The sequence below is a fragment of the Cyrtonyx montezumae genome, unplaced genomic scaffold (genome assembly GCF_038088225.1).
Source record: "Cyrtonyx montezumae isolate F1298 unplaced genomic scaffold, pur_monq_1.0 scaffold_13, whole genome shotgun sequence".
Classification (NCBI taxonomy): Eukaryota; Metazoa; Chordata; class Aves; order Galliformes; family Odontophoridae; genus Cyrtonyx; species Cyrtonyx montezumae.
The window spans coordinates 37168529-37189228 of NW_027071859.1; the positions used below are offsets into that span (position 1 = coordinate 37168529).

At 42.4% G+C, this 20700-nt stretch overlaps 1 protein-coding gene across 2 annotated transcripts in view; it reads left to right on the forward strand.

Annotated features, from left to right (window-relative positions):
- KLHL32 (kelch like family member 32) overlaps positions 1-20436 on the forward strand; it is an 86986-nt gene extending 66550 nt beyond the window's left edge. For both annotated transcript variants that reach the window (XM_065731042.1, XM_065731043.1), the window contains 5 exons: positions 4618-5344; positions 13218-13276; positions 15685-15877; positions 17285-17379; positions 19111-20436. In XM_065731042.1, coding sequence (XP_065587114.1) covers positions 4618-5344; positions 13218-13276; positions 15685-15877; positions 17285-17379; positions 19111-19272 — 1236 coding nt within the window. In that variant the 3' untranslated portion in view covers positions 19273-20436. The remainder of the gene's footprint in view (positions 1-4617; positions 5345-13217; positions 13277-15684; positions 15878-17284; positions 17380-19110) is intronic.
- The last annotated feature ends 264 nt before the right edge of the window (positions 20437-20700 follow it).

Sequence of the window (20700 nt, forward strand, 5' to 3'; positions counted from 1 at the left end):
AAAGTGAAAGTTCATTTTTAAAAATTAAAAAAAACAACACACTATTTCTGTTCAATTGTTGTTGTTAGAAAAAAGAAAAACTCCTCAGTTTTTCCACCAATTCGTTGCCTCATCTCAGTTATTAGAAACTGTAGGTGGTATAAACTAACATAATTCCTTTGCAATCTTTGGGTCTCTGACGTGAATACATCAGCTGAAGATCAGACAGAGAGGACTTTAATTGAATTTCCAAGACCCCTGCCCCTTGAGGAAGGGGTCTGAGGAGCTTTTTCTCTGTAGAAATAAACTTTTGCTGTTGCTGACTTCGTGATTTAAAGTAGTTTCCAAATGAATTTGGTTCTAACGAGTATGTTAAACTTTGCACTGTAGCCTAGCCAGTTCAGCATCTCCCTTCAAAGCTATAATTATCAGCCTCCAAAAAACAGCTAACTGTTACAGGGATGTCTTCAACAGGAGTGAAATTCCTGATTTGTCTTTTAACCTGTGCTGCCCCTCTGCCTTCTCCATCTGTGGTATGTATATGGCACATAGGCCATTAAACAGCAGAGTGGGAAGGGCTGCATTCCTAGTCTGTGTGAGTCAGGCTGTTGAAGCACAGTGCAGGAGGCAGAAGCTGCCATTGTACATACAGTGAAACCACAGTCCAACATGCAGGTATGCTTAGATGTGCACTGCAGCTGCACACAATATGTTTTCCATCTGTTTTCTGATATTTTGAGAATGTTTTCCATTGCTGTGTCAAATAACGTAACCTTGGAACAGAAAAGTCCTCAAGGTAAAGGCTTCAGAATAAGAGAATTAATCCTGTCCTTCTGAGAGTCTACTTTTGTCATTTACTTAGTTTAGAAGATGAATATGGCAAAATATATTATTTATTAAAGTTAATATAGGTACTTGGCTGTAGCTTCCTTTTTACACACACTCATACATTAAAATTAATAGGAAAAGAAGCTGCTAGCAGTTTAAACAGAATTTTCCTATATAGCACCAGCAGTAGGAGTCTTTCCTTATTTTTGTAAATTATTTAGCAGAGATACGAATATTTTAAAACTCAAAATTGTGGACAGTCTCTTTGTTTTCGCTTCCTTGCTTGTTTGCGTTATAAACATAATTTCCAGTGCTACTGGTACCTCCTTAGGAATGTCTGAATGTCTCTCCTTGCAGTGTCGTACAGTGTACAATGGCTGAGCTTATTTTGCCAGTTCTGAGTGTAGTTGCTAATGACTACTGCCAGGTTGTGTCCATTTTTCAGCCTATAATTAGTACATAGATAGAGTTAATTTTTTAGTTTCTTTGAAGGCACAAAGCTTCTAAGACCAAATTAAACAAAAGCTTAGTAAAGGTGGTGAACTTACGTTGATAAATATACAGATGTTTGCTGATGTATTATGTGTAAGTTTGTTTCCATTATGTGTACATGAGTTACTTTTGCCTCCTTTGCAGCAATGGAAATTTAGAATGGTATTACAGTCTATCAGTGACTATTTCTTCTACGTGCAAAAGACTTGTTTGGAAATTTAATTTTCTTTCTTCTGATCTTCTCCCCCTTCAGCCTTCCCTTAGCTGTCAAACCATCCACTGACTAGAGTGTCAGTTCACTTCACAGATAACTCAGTTTTCTTCCGTGCTCCACGGTGTGAGACAGCACATTCTGCTAGAGAGCACTGTAACAATGCGCGCTGCATCAGAAATGTATGAGTCTAAGGCTCGTTTTATGATTGCCCCTAAATCCATATAACCAGCTCCATAGCCCTGTGTCACAATCTAGGAGACTGTCATGTGTTCTCTGAAAAATACATATAAATGCCTACATCTGTAGCTTTTAATATAGCCTAACTATTTTTTAAGGAGTGTCTCAGATTGAGTTTATGGCATTTGAAGTCTTTGCTATCAATACCAAGACAAAGACATAAAAACAGTATTGATTTTTAGCTTGTACCACCTCTTCTCTGCCTTGGGGTGCCAGGAATTAGGTGCTGGTCACAGAAATACAGCATCCACTATAGTCAAATTCAGCAGTAGCTTGAGTTAGTCTGGACAAGTGATTCTGAGCAGACTGTGATTCCCACCTCTCAGTTGCATCCCTGAGACTCAAGGGAACATCTCTGCTGATTATCAAATGCCTGCAGAAAGTCCTGGTGATACAGTGATGTCCTGCCTCCTAAATTAGCATTGTGAATTGCAGTACTCTTCTGCAAACTGACCTCAGACCTGCCAAGTCTGAGCAGTACTGGGTGATGGCCAGTAGCTCCTGTACGCAAAACACAACCCAGGATGCGCTTTATTCTCTGGTTGCAGTTGCTCATCAAAATGGAAACGTGGACATGGTATAGACTGAAGATACCTTCAGGTGCTGACTTTGAAGGATTCCCTGTAGTATTTTGAAAGCATTTCTTCTTGTCCTATCACAACTGACCTGCTGAAGCGTCTATCCCCTTCTTTCTTATATTCCCCCTTTAGGTACTGGAAGGCTGCTTTCAGGTCTTCCTGGAGCATTCTGCTCTCCAGGCTGAACTGCCCCAGCTCTCTCAGCCTGTCCTTGTGAGAGAGGTGTAAATTCTTCTTTAATATAACAACCCACAAATCATTCACTCAGTGTGAATTCAGTTGTTGTCTTCGTTCTAATGAAGACAGCCTGAATTCTAGTTGAATTTCAAGTGTTGGTCAATTAAGAGAGAAGTGGATCTGAAGTCTTTGAGGAATGAGATAGGGTAGGGAGTTAACCAAAACCTCTCAATGGAACATACCAGATGTATAGATTTGGTGGGTTTAGAACGTGTGAATATAATCTTCAATGACTTCAAATCCATAAGCACTTTTAAGTATATGTAATTGACTTCCATTTACCTTCAAAACTAAGAATACGCAGCTAATGCATGTTTTGAAACTCAATTCAGAATTTAACTCGCTAAACTACTGTTGCAATTTTTGATGCCCTTCATTGATTCTTTGTTTCACAGGGGTTGAGTAGAACAGTGGATGAAAAAAAAGATTTCAAATTAATCTTAATGAGAAAGTGTTTTTTGTTTGTCACCTTCCCTCTCTGGTAGAATACAGAAGCAGCAATAATGTTGATATATTGTGCTTATATGAAAGTCTTTAGTAAGACAAAAGTCTTCAGCTTTTTCGTGTGACTTCCTCATGGGCAGTACAGGGCAGTGAGTTTTAGATGAAACTACTGTTATTGCATGATTAGTTGACAGCTCCCCATCCAGGATATGTCAAGATAACAGAAAAAATCAAGCAGAGGAGCCTGTCCTTATTTAGAACCATTCAATGTCTTTATGAATGACTTAAGGATGTAAATATGTTTTTATGTTTTGAGACCATCAGAAGGGGGAATGGTATTCACTTTTGTAAATAAAATTAGAATTGAGAATTGTTACTGGGAGACTGGAGCAGTGACCTGAAGTTAATGGTAAAGTTAATAATGACGGTGAAAGTGTGACACTTTGTGGAAGTTCTTTGGGGAAAAAGGTGGAAATCAGAGTAGGTCAGCAGTGTCGTAGTGCATAGGTCAACAATATTGTAATATGTTAATGGTTTCATGTAACGATATACAAGCAAGAATGACGTAGACTGTTATAGTCAGTGATCTTTTCAATCGGTTCTCTACAACTGCTGCCCTAAATGGAAGCTGATTTTCATCCTTTATGGATGGGAGACAGTGATCATCAAACTCAGAGTTTGAACGGTGGTTCCTGGGCTCTGGGTACAAACCCAAAGATGGAAAATGAGGCAAGTGTGTTCAAAGGTGTAGAGCTCTTTCATGGGTTCAAGGAAGATCTGCCAAGAAGATAGCTGAGTATGGGAGGCAGTTTTCCTGAAGCACTTAGGGTATTTTCATCTCTGGAGATTTTCAAGAATAACGTCTACATTTCTTGAAATGGTTTAGGCCCTTTCTAGTCTCTTTTCAGATCTGGGTGTATTGAATATCTCTGTGTTATTTCAAGTTGGTGTGTTGTTTTAGCTGTTGATACAAGCAATTGCTGATCAGTGTCAGAGTCTTTCTCTCCTTTTTCTCCAAGTCTCAAACCAGCAGAACCTTGTTTCTACTCCTCTGTGATCCTTTTACGCTTCTCTCAATTTTATGAATAAAATAAATGAAGCAGGAAGAAAAATTGAAGGATTTATTATCTTATTTTTTTCTCATAAATAAAATTAAATATAAAGGGAAGAAAGGGTTGTGTTTCTTTTTTAATCATCTAACTGTAATCTTGCATTTCTTTCTAGTAGACCAGTGTTCTCCAGTGATCACATAGTCCCTGTGTTTGCGTTATTGCTTCAGCAGCTTAATTCCCAGACTGTGGTCTCCTGTGGCATCACTAGCTGTAGGAGTATTGCGTGGTGGTGTTACAATCTGATAGTACTGTGGAAATTCTTTTGGGAAATGATGCAGCACAACACTTTAATGTGTATTATAGGTGGATATTTAGTATGTATCTTTTATGTTGACTCACGTGCATTCATGACTACTTTTTGTATGGACTGATATCTCTGTTGCGGCAAATATGTAGCTCTGCTTGGGATGGCAACAGTTTTTTCAAGACCAAACTATGACAGAATTGCATGCAAATAATTGGTATTTGTTTTTCCCTTCCTTCTCCCCACTTCTAGCTGGCTGTAAGGTGGTTGGAGCACAACTGCCACTACCAGTACATGGATGAGCTTCTCCAGTATGTCCGATTTGGCCTTATGGATGTGGATACACTGCATACTGTAGCTCTTTCTCATCCTCTCGTCCAAGCTAGTGAAACTGCGACAGCACTTGTTAATGAGGCCTTGGCTTACCACCAGAGCATCTATGCACAGCCAGTTTGGCAAACCAGAAGGACAAAACCCCGCTTCCAGTCAGACACTCTTTACATTATTGGTGGGAAAAAGCGTGAAGTCTGTAAAGTGAAGGAGTTGCGCTACTTCAACCCAGTTGATCAGGAGAACGTTCACATTGCAGGAATCGCAAACTGGAGTGAGCTTGCACCGATGCCCGTGGGGAGAAGCCACCACTGCGTTGCTGTCATGGGAGACTTTCTGTTTGTGGCAGGTGGGGAAGCTGAGCACTCCACGGGGCGCACTTGTGCCGTGAGAACTGCCTGTCGCTATGACCCCCGAACCGACTCCTGGGCAGAGATAGCTCCCATGAAGAACTGCCGGGAGCACTTTGTGCTCGGAGCAGTGGATGAATACCTCTATGCAGTAGGAGGCAGAAACGAGTTGCGTCAAGTCCTACCTACTGTGGAACGCTACTGTCCCAAGAAGAACAAGTGGACCTTTGTGCAGTCCTTTGACCGATCGCTTTCATGCCATGCAGGATACGTGGTGGATGGTCTTCTTTGGATATCAGGTAGAAACATTTCACACGGTTTAAGGTACTAACAAGATATCAAAATGTAGTCTTGAATGATGCTAGTAAGTCATCTTTGTCACGATAACTTGTCTCATGAGTGAGAAAGAGTGGAAGCATGTAATCAAGCTTGGTTAAAAGTATAGGGCAGAACATAGTTGTCTACTAAGCGTGAAAGGGAGCTTATAAACAGGAAGAAGACTAACTTTTTACACAGGCAGATAGTAACGGGACAAGGGGGAATGATTTTAAGCTAAAAGGGGAAATTTAGATTAGATATTAGGACATTTTTACTCAGAGGGTGGTGAGGCACTGGCACAGGCTGCCGGAAGAGGCTATGATGTCCTATTCCTGGAGGTGTTCAAGACCGGGTTGGATGAGGACCTGGGCAACCTGATCTGGTGGATGGCGACTGTGTCCACAGCAGGGAATTGGAGCTGCATGGTCTGAAAGATCCCTTCCAACTGAAGTCATTCTGTGATTGTGTGATTTCTGAGTTTGAAGTTGCATATGCTATGTATACTACTTCCAATCATCATCCATAACTCACAGTGAATCAAAATGGTAATGTACTTTATGACAAGTTTTGAATTACAAATTCTGTGTGCTTGCTGAAAAACAAGAAAGCAAAACCCACTTTCTGTAGTATGATCAGGTACTACTGTGTTTATTCCTGAAATGGAGAATTAAATGCTTGTTGGCTTGTGTAGCTGCAGGGCTTAAAGGCAGGTGATTGAACTCCTCCTTCTTGCTCTTGAGGATATATTAACAGGCCACAACAACCTTCATTAGAAATCCTGTGTGACTCAGACTGTCAGTAACAAGTGCACAGGACTGGCTAGATGTAATCATAGCACTGTGGCACAGGTAGATGAAAGTATAGGCCTTGTAATTGTAAACTAACATATCATTTGCAACTCAGTTTGATATGCTTTTTGTTTTACATGTGCTCATTGATGGGATTTGAGGACATCATGTCATCAGTCTTTCTAGTGACTTTTCTGGTATCAGGTGCTTTGGAACGAGGTCGATGCTGTCTGCAGAAGGAGCAGCAGGCAAAATGAAAACACCTTTAAGTAGGCAGTATGTCATGGAAGGTGATAATGTCATATATATCGTGGAAGCTAATGATTAGATGGGACCAGCCCTTGAAGAAGATGTTCAGCGACTACTGTCTTAACTATAGTTAGTCTCTGAGGATTTTAGTGTGGTTTGAGATTCCTATGGTGAATAGGTGATGCATGAATAAATGATTAATTAAGATAGTTAAGCCTTCACTTCTCAACATATGCCACTGAGATAAGGAATTGGCTGGATGGTCACACTCAGAGAGTTGTGGTCAACAGCTCAGTGTCCAAGTGGAAACTGGTGACGAGTGGTGTTCCTCAGAGATCAGTACTGGAACTGATGTTGTTTAACATCTTTGCAGGCGACATGGACAGTGGGATTGAGTGCACCTTGAGCAAATTTTCAGACAACACCAAGCTGAATGGTGCAGTTGACGCCATAGAGGGAAGAGATGCCATCCAGAGGGACCTGGATAGGCTTGAGAGGTGGGCCTGTGCCAACATCAGGAAGTTCAGTAGGGCCATGTGCAAGGTCCTGCATCTGGATCAAGACAATCCCAAGTACAAACACAAGCTGGGCAGAGAATAGCTTGAGAGCAGTCCTGAGGAGGATTTGGGGGTGTTGGTTGATGAAAGACACAACGTGAGCTGGCAATGTGCTCTTGCAGCTCAGAAAGCCAACGGTATTCTAGCTTGCATCAAAAGAAGTGTGATTAGCAGGTTGAGGGAGGTGATTCTGCTCTCATGAGACCCCACCTGGAGTACTGTGATGAGTTAGAGGGTCCCCAACACAAGAAGGACATTGAGGTGTTGGAGCAGGTCCAGAGGAGGGCCATGGGGATGATGAGAAGGCTGGAGCACCTCCACTATGGGGACAGGCTGAGAGAGCTGGGGCTGTTTAGCCTGGAAAAGAGAGGGCTCTGGGGAAGACCTTATGGTGGTCTTCTGAAGAGAGCCTACAAGAAAGCTGAGGAGAGATTTTTATAAGGGCAGGTAGTGACAGGAGGAGGAGAAATGGCTTTAAACTGGAAGAGGGTAGATTTAGACTAGACGTTAGGAAGAAATTCTTTACTATGAGGATGGTGAGAAACTGGGATAGGTTTTCCAGAGGGGCTGCGGATGCACCCTTCCTGGAAGCATTCAAGGCCAGGCTGGATGGGCCTTTGAGCATCCAGGTCTAGAGCAAGGCCTACAGCAGAGGGGCTTGGAATGAAATAATCTTAAAGGTTCCTTCCAACCCAAACCTTTCTATGCTTCTATGGTATTTTGCTGGGAAATAACTAATGTTTAGTTATGGAAGTGGAATACATGTGTGCCTATGTATTCGGATGCTGCTGGCATTTATATAATGCAACACTATGAGATTGTGTTCAAGGATAGGTATTTAATAAATTTGTATTAAGAATCAGGCAGAAGAAGTCATAGAAGCCTATTAGATGAACTGCTAACAAATGGGAAAGCAAAAACAAATTTTACCAGTGTTGTTCTATGCATGTTTGAAAAGGCAACATTGCTCCTGTGTGAAAAAACAATGGTATGTGAAATTTTGACAGCAGAGTATGCTAGACAAAACCTTTTGGTTGTTTTCTCTATAGCTTTTGGGAAAATGCTTAGCAGCTTTGAGTTGCTAGATTCTGACAGTTTACTGGAGATTATGAGAGCATATTATGTAATACTTCTGAGGAAATCGGTCTGAATTATGTACTCACACACTGAAAGCTGGGATTTATCTATTGAACATTGAAAATATTTTTAAAACAAAGGTAGATGGAGATGTTTTCACTGTAACTAGCTTTCTACTATTAATTGCTTAGTGTGTATATGTATATTCAAGGGTAGAGGAAAGGTACATAGAGATGTTCTATTGTGCTAAAATATCAGTAGTCACCGATGAAAAGATCTGCTGTTCCACTATCGAATATAAGATGCTAATGTAAGAGTAATCAGAAATGGAGAGGGAACCTAATTTTTAAGTATGTGGTCTAAAATTGTATGACTAAAAAATTAGTCTGAGTGAGGGATGTTTCTGAGCAGTATCCCTGCTGCTTTTTCTGGGAAATGCAGGTCATCAGCCAGAGCTCTCAAAGTCATCCCGATGCTACTAGCTGGCACAACTACTATGAAAATCTGCCCAGCTTTTTAACAAGTGAATAGATTAAATAGTAATGTAGATTTTTAGACCTTGTATTTGTGGAGGAAGTCATCAAAACATGATCTGCACACAGACTACTGACTTATTTAGTAGTCAGAACAGTAGTACCTTTGCTACAAGCCCTTGCCTTCTCAGGCTTTGCTAATCAAAGGCTGACTAATGGGTTTTCTGTCCTTGTTATTGGGATTCATTGTTGGCTTTACTTCATAACTCCTTTGGAAAGAATATAAGAAGAAATAAAAACCTACGTAATCTAAAATCTTGGTGGTGATGGCAGGAAAGGGTAGGGCAATGAGCAAAGTACATGGCACAAGAGCATGCAGGAGCTGGGAGGTCAGTGGTGTGGGGAACTTCAAGATGCCTCCACCCCTCTGAGCCCTTTACCTGCTTGAAATCTTGGGACAGGTGCACTTTGGAACTAACATGATTCTCTAGATGGCATCACTGGATTCAGTTCCATATATCGTGAAACATCCTTTTTTTTTTCCCTTCATCTTTTTTAAATTTTAAACAACCCTCTATTTATTTTTACTTTCTTATTTTAAAGAGTGAATGATAATTCATTAAGTTATCTGCATTGACAGTACAGCATCAGGCAGATGGCTTTGAAATTTTACAGAAAGATGCATCTTAGAGGCCCCAGTTCTCATCTGACCCCGTGATCCCTTTCACAAATGAATTGCGTGCCACATGCTAGCAAAGCAAGCTATTTGAGTGAAAGAGCCACAAACTGCACCGAGCCCCTTGGAGTTCAACGTTACTAACAGTCACTTCCTATAAAAGCAGTGAAACATTTTCCATAACAGCAGGAACTTGAACTCTGCCTGTTTTTTCCTTCATCCTCCGTGGTGCATGCAAATCTCGAGACTTCCTTTTCTATAGGGGTCAGCCCTTCTCCTCCCGCTAGGTGCCTTGAACGTATAGATTGGATTGTGTGGAGACGGGGGGGGGACCTCTGCCAGGCCCTCAGCTTCCTCAGCTCAGTGCCACTTCTGCATCTGCAGGGAGATGAGAGTCTTTCCCCATGGTGAAGTGCTCAGGAGGCAGCACGAGAGGTGCTGCTGAGAGCCAGTACCGCCCTGTTGTTCCAGAGAGGTCTGAGCTGCCTGACCTGAAGGTTGCCAGCTGAAATCTCATCTTGACATGCATGGGAAACTCAATTCCGTGGGGGAAAAATAACCAACCCCCTACAACTGCTTCGTATTTAATAACGTTTTCTTCAAATAACAAGATTCAAAGTTTGCTTGTTTATTTTAATGTTGAGACTTTCCTAATGGTGAGATTTTGATCAATGAAATTATGGAGATCACGTATCTTGTAGAATTATTGAATTTCTAAGTGATTTGGAGTGAAAACTATTACATTACTATTAGTATGCTGTATAGTGTGGGGAGATTTTTTTTCCCCCAGTAAATCCCTGTAATATTGTTTTATGAAAAATGGATCTGAAATAAATAGGAGTCTACAGTATCTAACCAAATCCAATTTTGTGGTGCAGCAGGCACAAAAAATACCATGTATAGAAGCTTAATAAGGAGATGAATTGTCTCTGTGACCTAGTCTTTGTCTGGATGTGGGATAGTGTTTCGTTTTTATTATTATTATCTTTTAATAAAGATAATCATAGAATCATACAATGGCTAGGGTTGGAAGGGACCTCAAAGATATCTAATTCCAACCTCACAGCTTTCAAGCACAGACATTATAGATCTGATGTCGTTGTCTTTGTAGATTGAAAGTAAGCACCCAGGCTTAAGAGCAGCCCTGAGGGGAAGGATTTGGGGGTGCTGGTTGATGAAGGACTCAACATGAACCGGCAATGTGCTCTTGCAGCCCAGAAAGCCACCCATCTCCTGGGTTGCATCAAAAGAAGTGTGACCAACAAGGCAAGGGAGGTGATTCTGCCCATCTACTCTGCTCTCATGAGACCCCACCTGGAGTCCTGTGTCCAGTAGCTCAGCTGCCATCGCTGCACCTATGTTGGCTGAATAGGAGGCTTGCACGATCTCCTGTTTAACACAGAGACAGGAGAGAGAAGAGAGATTTCTATTTTAAAACAGCAGAGCATCGTAGGGCACACTTCCTGAGCCTGCTATATTCCATGTATTTGCTGGAAGGAGCGCACACGGGGAACTCTCTGCCAACATGTGGTTTTACACATCTCCCAGCAAACTGGGATTCATGTGCACAGCCTAGCACCCGGGGACTTTCGGAGAGAGTGGTGAGATTTTCTGTGGGATTTGGATTGGGTGAGATTTCTCAAGTCAGATGGGGGGTCTTGCTAGGACACGATATAAATATGGATGATAAGTGTCTGATTGGGAAAATGGTGCTAAGCCTCCTGCCTGCCACTCTTCTCATCTTTGAGGTGGCTTTACTGAAGGTGTCTTTCGATGCAGGTTGTGGATTGTCTGGGTGATGTAACGAACCAAAATATTTTGCACGTGGGATAAATCCCATCCTGCCTCAGACTTCCAGGAATTTCCTCATGCAAAGGGGCACTGTAGTGCTAGGAAGATAAGGGTTCTGGAAGGCTTAAAAAGCAGGGTTATGGCCTACCTCACAGCATCTCTGAAAGGAGTGAGCAGAAGCGGTTGTGGCCCTGTAAGCTGGACTTCCCATAGCTTCCATCCAGCAGGAACAAGAAGCGGTTGTGGCCCTGTAAGCTGGACTTCCCATAGCTTCCATCCAGCAGGAACAAGGAAGCTGCAGGCTTCTCCTGAGGGCATTCCTTGCCTTCCCGACATTTTAGTCCTCAGATCAAGCTGCTCGTACCAGAATGGTTTGTAAAACCCACTGAGCACTGAGCACTGACTGAGCTTCAGTTTTGCTGCCGTTGGAGCAGCTAGGCATTTTCTTCGCTTCCCTTAATTGGCTTGCTACCAAATTAGCTGCTGTTGCTGAACATCAGCTTTCATGGCATGGTTTGTAGTTACAAGTCTTTGAGTGCTATTACCATACATCTCACTTCTTTCCTCATAAGAAGTACTGCAGGGCAGTTAAAGAAATTTCAGAATTACCCTTTTTAATTTTATTTTTATTTTTCCTAAAAGAATGTATTATTTTTAGTACCATTTAAAGTTTTTATTCCTTATCCTATTTTTTTAGGAAATATATTTATCTTCTGCCCTTCCCCAACTGCCTGGAGTATTAAAAAAAAAAAATAGTTCAAGAGGACATTACAGACTTGTTAAATTTGAATTTTGGCAGAAAATTTTAAACTTTTGCTATAGCACTTCAAAGTTAGGAGGAACTCGAGTTTGAAAATTGATGCAGATATAAGATGGCATATTTAATGACAGATGTATCTATAGAAACCTGTTAAGATGCAGATTATCCCCCTGGGGAGGGGAGATCAAAACTGCCAATCTATAAAATATACTTGTTAGGGGAAGGCATGGAATCTATCTCTGTGAGCACTTTGATTGCAGGGGACAGTGTAGCAGCATGTGGCATCATAACCTAAGAGCAGACAAATCAGCTTGATGACTTTCAAAGCCAAGAATACTGCTGGAGGCAAGGGTACTCCAGTCTAGAAGAAATTAAAACATATAGAGACTGTTATTAATTCCAGATCTATTTTTGTGTAGTCAAATCTGTATGCAAATCCTTAGCATCTCATTTTGGCAGATTAATCTAAAAGTGAAGAGCGGTATGTGAAGGGAATGTAATGATAAAACACCACAGATGAGCAATATTGCAGGGGGAAAAAAATGTAAGCTGTGTACTTGATACGAGGGGCTCTTTGTGAAGAGAGGAAAATAATCTTGCTCGTTTGCTTATTCCATTATTTTATAAGGGAGCAACCCCATTCTTTTTCTTCCTCTGCATCTTTCCCCCCACGTGGAGCTGTTCTTTCAGAACAAGAAGAGACCCAGCGTTGTGTTTCTCCTGTAGGTTAGTATTCTGGAGGCAACCATCCAAGCAACTGTGGCTTTTATTTTTGCAACGCACTAAGCCGATGTCCCATGTTTAAACACTGGGAGTGAAAGTAGCTTTGTAAAAGTATCTAATTTCGGATATTAGAAAATACTGTTTCGTACTTGTGGCTGCTGGCCACTAACAAAGGCTGCACGACTGTGTGGAGACAAATAACACCGTGAGGTCAGAACTGACAGCAATTGTTGCTTTCCAAGGCATGCTCTCGTGTGTGATGTACAGATGTGGGATAGGCGTTGTGTGACACAGCATGGCAAGACTGCGTGTTGTCTTCCAAAATACTGGATGAGGTGCAGCTGGGCTCTGGCAAAATGGGGATTCCTAAGATCAGGTGAGGATGACAGGAACTTGTGTCCAGGTCCCTATTCTGGACCTCCCTGAGGTGCTGAGGTATACCTTTTTTTTTCCCTATAGATTACTAAGAAGTTCATATACCAGATGGTCAGCTTTGTTTCTGATCACTGTGGAGGAACCTCCTAATGTGACGCTATGTCCAAGCCAGAAGTTGTTTGCTCTGCAGTACAGAATAAACATGACAAATGTAGAATTTCCTACAAAGAGTCATGGAATGCTGAAAAAGGTGCAGTGGCATGGGAGTATGCAATGTAACCCTGTCAGCAAATGGACCCTACAGTGGATTATTTTACTGTACCACAACTTGGTTCTAGCTTTGCCTGTGTGAGAAAATATGTAACCTGTATAAACTCTTCCACAGGAGGAGTAACAAATACTGCACAGTATCAGAACAGGCTCATGGTCTATGATCCCAAGCAGGTGGGTATCTGTGTTGCATGCATTTCTCTCCTATCTTTTGTTTAAAACAGATCTCTTAGCAAATGCATGCTGTGATTTCTTAAGTTTAAAATGTTGTCCATTTGAGTTGGTGGTGTTGTAAATTCCCTTTGCACTGATGTGTGTTTACAGAGTAACGGACACCCTGACTGAATATTATATTTATGAAGCCCATATGTTATAGAAGCATTTTAGATTTGTCCTAAGATTCTAAGCATTTAATGTATATTAAGCCCCTCTGCTTACCAGTATTTGTTTTGCTGGTTCATTTGTTTGTAATCCAGCAGCCCTGAGCAACATGTACTCAAAACCAGTGTCACAAAGCTGCTTCTTATCTTTCACATTTCAGCTTACAATTACAGATACACAAGCTTTTTGTTTTCTCCATATTTTTGGAACTATGCTACCTGTCAGCACCTTATATTCTGCTGACTGCAAGACTGCCTATCGTTTCATTACTCAAGTACCTAAAATGTTTTTTAGGGATTATTTCATACATTATGCATGTGTTTTGATTAGGTTAGCATGGCTCAGTAAGCATTTCAGAGGGTTAGGGCATGGTTATGCCCTCTCACTAGCATTAGAAAATAGAAGACCTAAGCTTGCAATCAGAGTTCTACAGCCTGGTTTACACCTGTGTGTGGGAAGGTGTTGACTTCTCTGATTTCAGGATGGGGCCTTTGGTTGTAGCGTGTGGGACCAAATTCTGCTAAGAGACACCTTGCTGTGGTTCCCACTGGCTTTGAAGGCACACTACAAATGTGTGCTGTAGCAGAAAGCAGACCCTCACAGAGCTGCCTCGTCTTTTACGAGGTGCATCCAGTTAACTGGCACATGTGCAGTCAGTACTACCCCTAACCTCAGCACACCATAATTACAGGCAGCAATCTCATTCTACTCACGAGTGGGGCACTCATTTAGCTCCTGTATCTCTCTGTCACATGTCCTTTTGTTGTGGCTTCTGCTGAGGTGGCTTGGGAAGTTGCACCCCAAAATATCAAGAGCGTGTGGTGCAGGTAGCGAGAAGCCTGGCTCGATGTGTAAAGAGTTAAGGAGGAAGCTTGCGTTTGCCTCCTTCAAATGAGGCCTGCTTCATGTTTGTACACACATGCTCTTTTTAAAAATTCTGCTGGCATATTGTTTACGGTGGGTACTGGAAACCATCACATCTGCTTGCATCTCGCACAGAATCTCAATAACTCCATCATTCAGCGCTCGTGCTCGCTTCTGCGCGAGGCCTTTGTGGCAAGTCGATAATGCCTGCCATCTGCCACAGAGCACACAGCTACCTGCCAGCAAGCCGGCCGGGGTGACCTCTGCTTCCCCACCACTGATTAGCATGCACACACTGCCTTATTAGAAATGACCCCGCCAGGCCCCTCGCTTTCGTTGCCTTTGCAGTGTGCGGCGGCTCACCTGGCAGGCACCGCAGTGGAGGAACCTGGAGATATAATCAGGGGATGCAGGCGGGCTTTGCAAAGCAGATGGTGCCTATAGTCTCTTGTTAAGAGACTGGACTACTAATGCAAGCATTAATGCCTAATACTCAACTGTTACACGTTGAGACGTATAGCTATATATCGCAGAGGTTAAAAGGCAGCGTTATTAGAGACTGTTGAGCTACCACAAACACTAGCACGTGTAACACTAAGAATTTCCTCACAGATTTTAACTTCCTCCACGTAGATAAATTAATCTTGTCGATTGCCGGGTTGTTTGCTTCTGTAAGCGTAGTAGAAGCACTTGCTTTCCTGCGTTTAAAATACAGTGCTGTAATTGCTCTTCTTTTGTGTCTTCCCTCCACCCCTCCAATAGTAGAAATCCTGAATATTGTTAACAGGAGGAAAAATATGCAGAAGGATGTTACTCTATGAGTGCCTGCAAATAAAGGGTTAGTGTTAAACCAAATACACGAATCACTTAAGAAGATTCTTTAGGAATTTTTTTCCCTGTTGCTTCACCCCAGAAGGATAAGACCAAATAAGCTTCTGAATAATGAAAAGTGGAAGAATCTCTCTCGGAGCTGTTTGGTACAGATGTGTTAGTGCTGTATACAAAGGCATGATCTAATAGTCTTGCTTAAGGAGGATTTGCTACTGAATTCTGCAGGAAAAAAATGAAAAAGGCTTTGAAGCCTCAGGAGCTAAACAGAAAAACGGAGCAAGAAATACTCTTAAATTATTAAATTTGAATGTGAGAACTGTAAACCACGTGTTGAAAGTCTATGGATGTTGTCACCAACATGCATGCTTAACATATGAATAACACAACTATATACATGTGGGATCTCTAGCCAGGGTGAAGAGAACATCAATAAATGCTGATGTTGTACCGCTAATAGAGGCATGGCTTCAAGTAGTGATGAGACAAGTTCTGTTTTCCCTTTGCAGAACAAGTGGTTAAGCCGTAGCCCGATGCTGCAGAGGAGGGTGTATCACTCCATGGCTGCTGTCCAAAGGAAGCTCTACGTGCTAGGTGGGAACGACCTGGATTACAACAACGATCGGATCCTGGTTCGGCACATAGACTCCTACAGCATTGATGCTGACCAGTGGACACGTTGCAACTTCAACATGTTGACAGGCAAGCGTTGCGTACCGAAAGGAGAAAAATAGCTACTATTAAATTAAAGCATCAGTCCTTTGCCCTTTTCACCAATTTCCCCAGAGTTGCCTTCATCTCGGGGGCCGGTGTTGACATGCAAGAGAGTTTTGATAACTGGTTCTGGTCTTCATGATTCTAGAAAAACATTTGTTACGCTGCAACTCCCTGTCCCTGCCATACCATTCACCAAATGTCACCACCTCCTGATGTGACTCCCAGATGTACTGCCACTTGAATCCCTGGTAGAGGCAGGCAAGTGACACGTTCTCAGAGTACTCTTAGCACCGGCGGTAGCTGGCAGAAGAGGATGCATTTCCAGGACAGGCCAACATTAATGTTGGGGTGTTCTCTTCTGCAGCAGACTTGGAGCTCCCTGAGTAACAGTTTTGTCTGTCAAAATGTTTCAGCACAGACTGCTGTAGGAATCCTAGAAATGAGCCTACCTCACTTCTCATAATCTTTCGTTCACTTCTGTGCGAAACTTCTGCTTTACTGCTCAAAAGGGTACAGAAGATTTAGGAAATTGACTAGAAGCTCAGGACAACTGGGAACAACTTGTCAGAGAAATGAATGCTTGACAAATAAGGCAGTCACGTGGTGTCACTTCCCTTTTGGTAGATTTAACGGCTGTTCTGTGGCATCTTTGTTCCTTTAAGACATTGCATTGGGTTTGTTAATCTGCAATCTTCAGAAGGATTGCTTGGTTTCTGATTTAGATCATCAGAGTCCTTCATGGACACGAGGGAAAAAGATGCTTGGATCGAAAAGGAAGAATTGCATGCTGTCAGATAGAACTAGTTTATCATATTCGTGTTGCTCTCCATTTAATTAATTTCCTTCTATTTTATGATTTGGAGAAAAGGACTGCCTTTGGGAAAGATTCCTGATTTGTAACTGCAAAAGTGCTGGCACTGGAGGTGCCCTTGCTCTGGAGCTGACCCCGTGCCACCAAATGCTGTGAGACAGCAGCCTCTCCCAGATGTGAGCTGGCTGTGTTCCCACAGCCCACACCTGAACTTTTCTCTTCTTCTCTTTTCTCTTTTCACAACTGGCAGTAAGTGTTGCACCACGTAATGCAGATCTTAAAGCTGTATTTACACTTCAAAACTCCCAGATTAGTTAAGGAGATTGCTGCTGTTGCCGTGAGCTTACACAGCAGCCCCAGCAGTTTTCCCTGTTGTACCTGTGGTTGTAATTGGGAGAGAGGGGAGTTCAGGTCTTTCGGCATGTCTGTGTTAGAGGGGTGAGTGTGATGGTAGCTGGTAGCAGCTCTGAAACTCAAGCTACTGCCAAGTGCATTTGCATCTTACTGCAGAACTCCAGCACTGAGTGTCAGAAGGGTTAATTAAACATTGGAAGTGTTTTCTATTCCTTTTTTTCCTTTAGGTCAAAATGAGTCTGGAGTTGCAGTCCACAATGGTAGAATATATTTAGTTGGTGGCTATTCAATTTGGACAAACGAGCCTCTGGCGTGTATCCAGGTGAGTGATTTAGGTTTCTTTTAAAGTCTTTTCCAATAATTTTGCAAGGAGATGTTTTGCACAGAGGTTATTCAAAAAGGAAAATGCGGGTGAAGTGGAGAGATTAAGGATGTTTCTTAAGTAGCCCCTGAGTCTCTATAAACCAGAGAGGAAATGCGGATATTAAGAAATATTTCCAGGTTAGCAATTAAATCTAATTATTCTAAGTGAGATATTCTAGGAAACAGGGTTGAGGAATCTCTTCTTAAATAAGAGCTGCATAAAACAGTGGGTATATTCTCAGGTTACACAGCAGAGTTCCAAAGTAAAACAGATGCAGAAATGGGCAGTGAGATGTGGGCTAACACATTTGCAGCCATTCCTGTGATGTTATTCCTCTCCAAGCTGTCTTTCAGAAGAGCAGCCAGAGTTAATGAGTTGTTCTTTGGCAAAGTTCAGTAAGCCTGCAACCTGCCCTAGTGCTTACTGCTTCAAAGCTTGAATGGAAGTTTTGATCCCTGCTGTAGGCAGTAGATTGTTCAATAAACTCTTCTGCTCTCTCATCTTGTGTAAGAGCAGCTTACCTGCAGATCCACATCCTTCAGATGTTCCCATACAGAAATTAGGAGTTCTTATCTTCCTGCAGTCTTCTGAGTGAAGCCAATCTGCATCACGGCCATAGCTTTCTGTACCTGCCCAGCTGGTCATACAGGAGCTCTCGGTTCCATCTCAGTTGCTGCACTTTTGCTGATAAGCAATATTTTCATTAGCTTCCAACTAAACATTTTAGAATTGAACCTTCAAGCCGTCCCTCGAGGATGGAAGTCAGACCCAGCATAAGGGAATGCATCACACGTTGAGCTGCTGATGGTATAATGAATGCACATTAGTTGGAGTTTGTAAAGAGCACAGCGAGATGAGCAGTTAAAAAATCTTACTCTTCTGACAGTATCATTACTAAGATGTCAGGTACCATATCTAATGATTTTTCCTTGGAAAAAATCACACAGGTAGGTTGAGTACCACTGGTTAAAGTACAGTACTCTGAATGGAGTAATGAGCAGCGTAGTATTGAGGCCGTGGCCGTTCTACACAACTATGCTTGTTTATAGTCTGGGTATTTTGCAGCTTTGCACCCGGGTTTAAGTACTGCTTAGTGACAGGAGACGATAAGCCTGAGATCTCACTTTCAAAATGTCTTTAAACTGGCTGTGAGCTGGAAACTTGCCTGACACAGTCCCAACGTTAATGGGAAAAGGAGGGTAAGGATGCTGTGGCAGAGCTGTTGGCACTGTGCCTGGCTTTCACCGATGAAATCAGCCCTTTTATCTTCAAATCCAGAAAGTCTGAGCTTGCTGTTGCCTTTGGAATAAACCCCCCTTTTTTTTTTTTCCCCCATATATCTTCATTGTCTTTAAGTCATTCATGTATTTAGTCTTTCCAGCTTCCCTTGCTCCCTGTGCACCAGGTTTACAAATGAATCGTGCTTTGTGACAACTGCTCAGCATTTCTGTGCTCTGCTTGCGTGGCTGCACCGCCAAATGTCACTGTCTGCTGTGAAGTGGCTAAGCTAGGATGAGAGTTGGGTGATAAGGACTGCAATAAATCACCAGATCCCCTCGTGCAATCTAGAACTGATCTGAAACTACATTTCTGCTGAAATTAGTAGGACTTGTATGCGTTCTGTGCCAGCAACTTTATTTCACACTGCTTCTGTGATCCCTGAAACGTTTTCTATGCTTTGCCCTGCAGGTGCTGGATGTCAGCAAGGAAGGGAAGGAGGAAGTCTTCTATGGGCCCACGCTGCCATTTGCTTCCAATGGGATAGCAGCGTGCTTTCTTCCAGCTCCCTATTTCACATGCCCCAACCTTCAGACCCTGCAAGTGCCTCACCATAGGATCGGCACGATGTGAGATGAGGAACATGGGCATCATCAACAATGACACGTGGAGGCTGAAAATCAAACCCCCTGTGTGGAAGGGGTCTTTGGATGTGGAAAGAACCCATGCCCACGGGCTGCTGCTTTAACTGTCGCACGTTTGTCTTAAAGTCAGATCACAACAGGCAGGAAGGAAACTACAAACCCCGTGGTTTCTCCCCTCTGCTTCAGCTGCAGAGGTGTGTACATGAGAGCGTTTGGCATTTCTGGTGACTACTTGCTGCCTGTCTCTATGTAATTCCATTATGCAACTCATAAGGCATTGTGATGCTCTCGGCTCCTCCCTGGGCTGTTCCTCTTTGGGGTCTGCACGTTCTGTTGTTCACCAATGGCACTTTCAAGGGCGATGGGAAGTACTGTTTGTGTTGACAAAGTTGGTATGATACTGTGGTAATTATGCAATTTACTTGATACCTTTGGCAAAAAGAATAACAAATGTGCTGACTTCCAATTCCAGACTCTGTTGTTTACAGTTTCTCATTTAATAATACTTCATTTTAAATTTAAATACTGTGAAGCAGATTAAAACAAAACTAAAGACCAAAAAAGGCCCTGTGGTATCTGAGGAGCATGTGAAAATTTGCAAAGAGACAGAGATGCTGATGCTTCACAGTTAAGTGTAAGTCTGAACCAGATGTGTTTGTCTGAGAGTCAAAGATCACGTGGGATGTCTTTTATCAAGGTCTACTCTCAAATAAATGTTACCTTCAGTCACATGATCAGTTCCTCCTGGCAGCTGCCGTCTTTTAATGGTGGAGAACAGCCTCTTTACTGTGTAATTAAAATATGCCATTTACTTAATATTTTTACTATTCAGTTTGCAAGGGGTCACCACATTTACAATTATCAGCAAACGGTCTCATTTTGCCCAACATATGGTCCCACAAATCACTGGTCTCCGGAGGCTAAACAGGTGTATAACAATGTCAATATTTATTTATTCCTTGGGTTTATATGGCGTGTCTCCCTTCCCTACTCAGGCATATGCCACTTCACAATAAATACTCCAGCCTGTTATATCTTGGCTTTGCTTGGCTACTGCAGCCCCTGTCTCTTATTTTCATCTTTTATTTGCATATCTGACAGCAACTTTGATGTTTGTAAATATTAACCAAGCGTATGATTAAATCTTTCTTTATGCTTCACGGGCACTATGCACTTCTCTGCTTTACCTGCTGATCTGTTCCCTGTGCTATCTGAGAGGGCCTGTGCCATTCCTGCTGACACTCACACAAACATCAGCTGCAGAAGATGCCCCAGCAAGAGCCTGTGTGTGCCAGATGGGAATGGGTTGGCTTTGCCTGGCGAGCAGTGCTTCCAGGACAAACACATCTTCCATGGGCCTGCTCTACAGCTTTGTATTGTCAGCCTCCAGACCGGCAGGGGAGTCACAGCATATCAC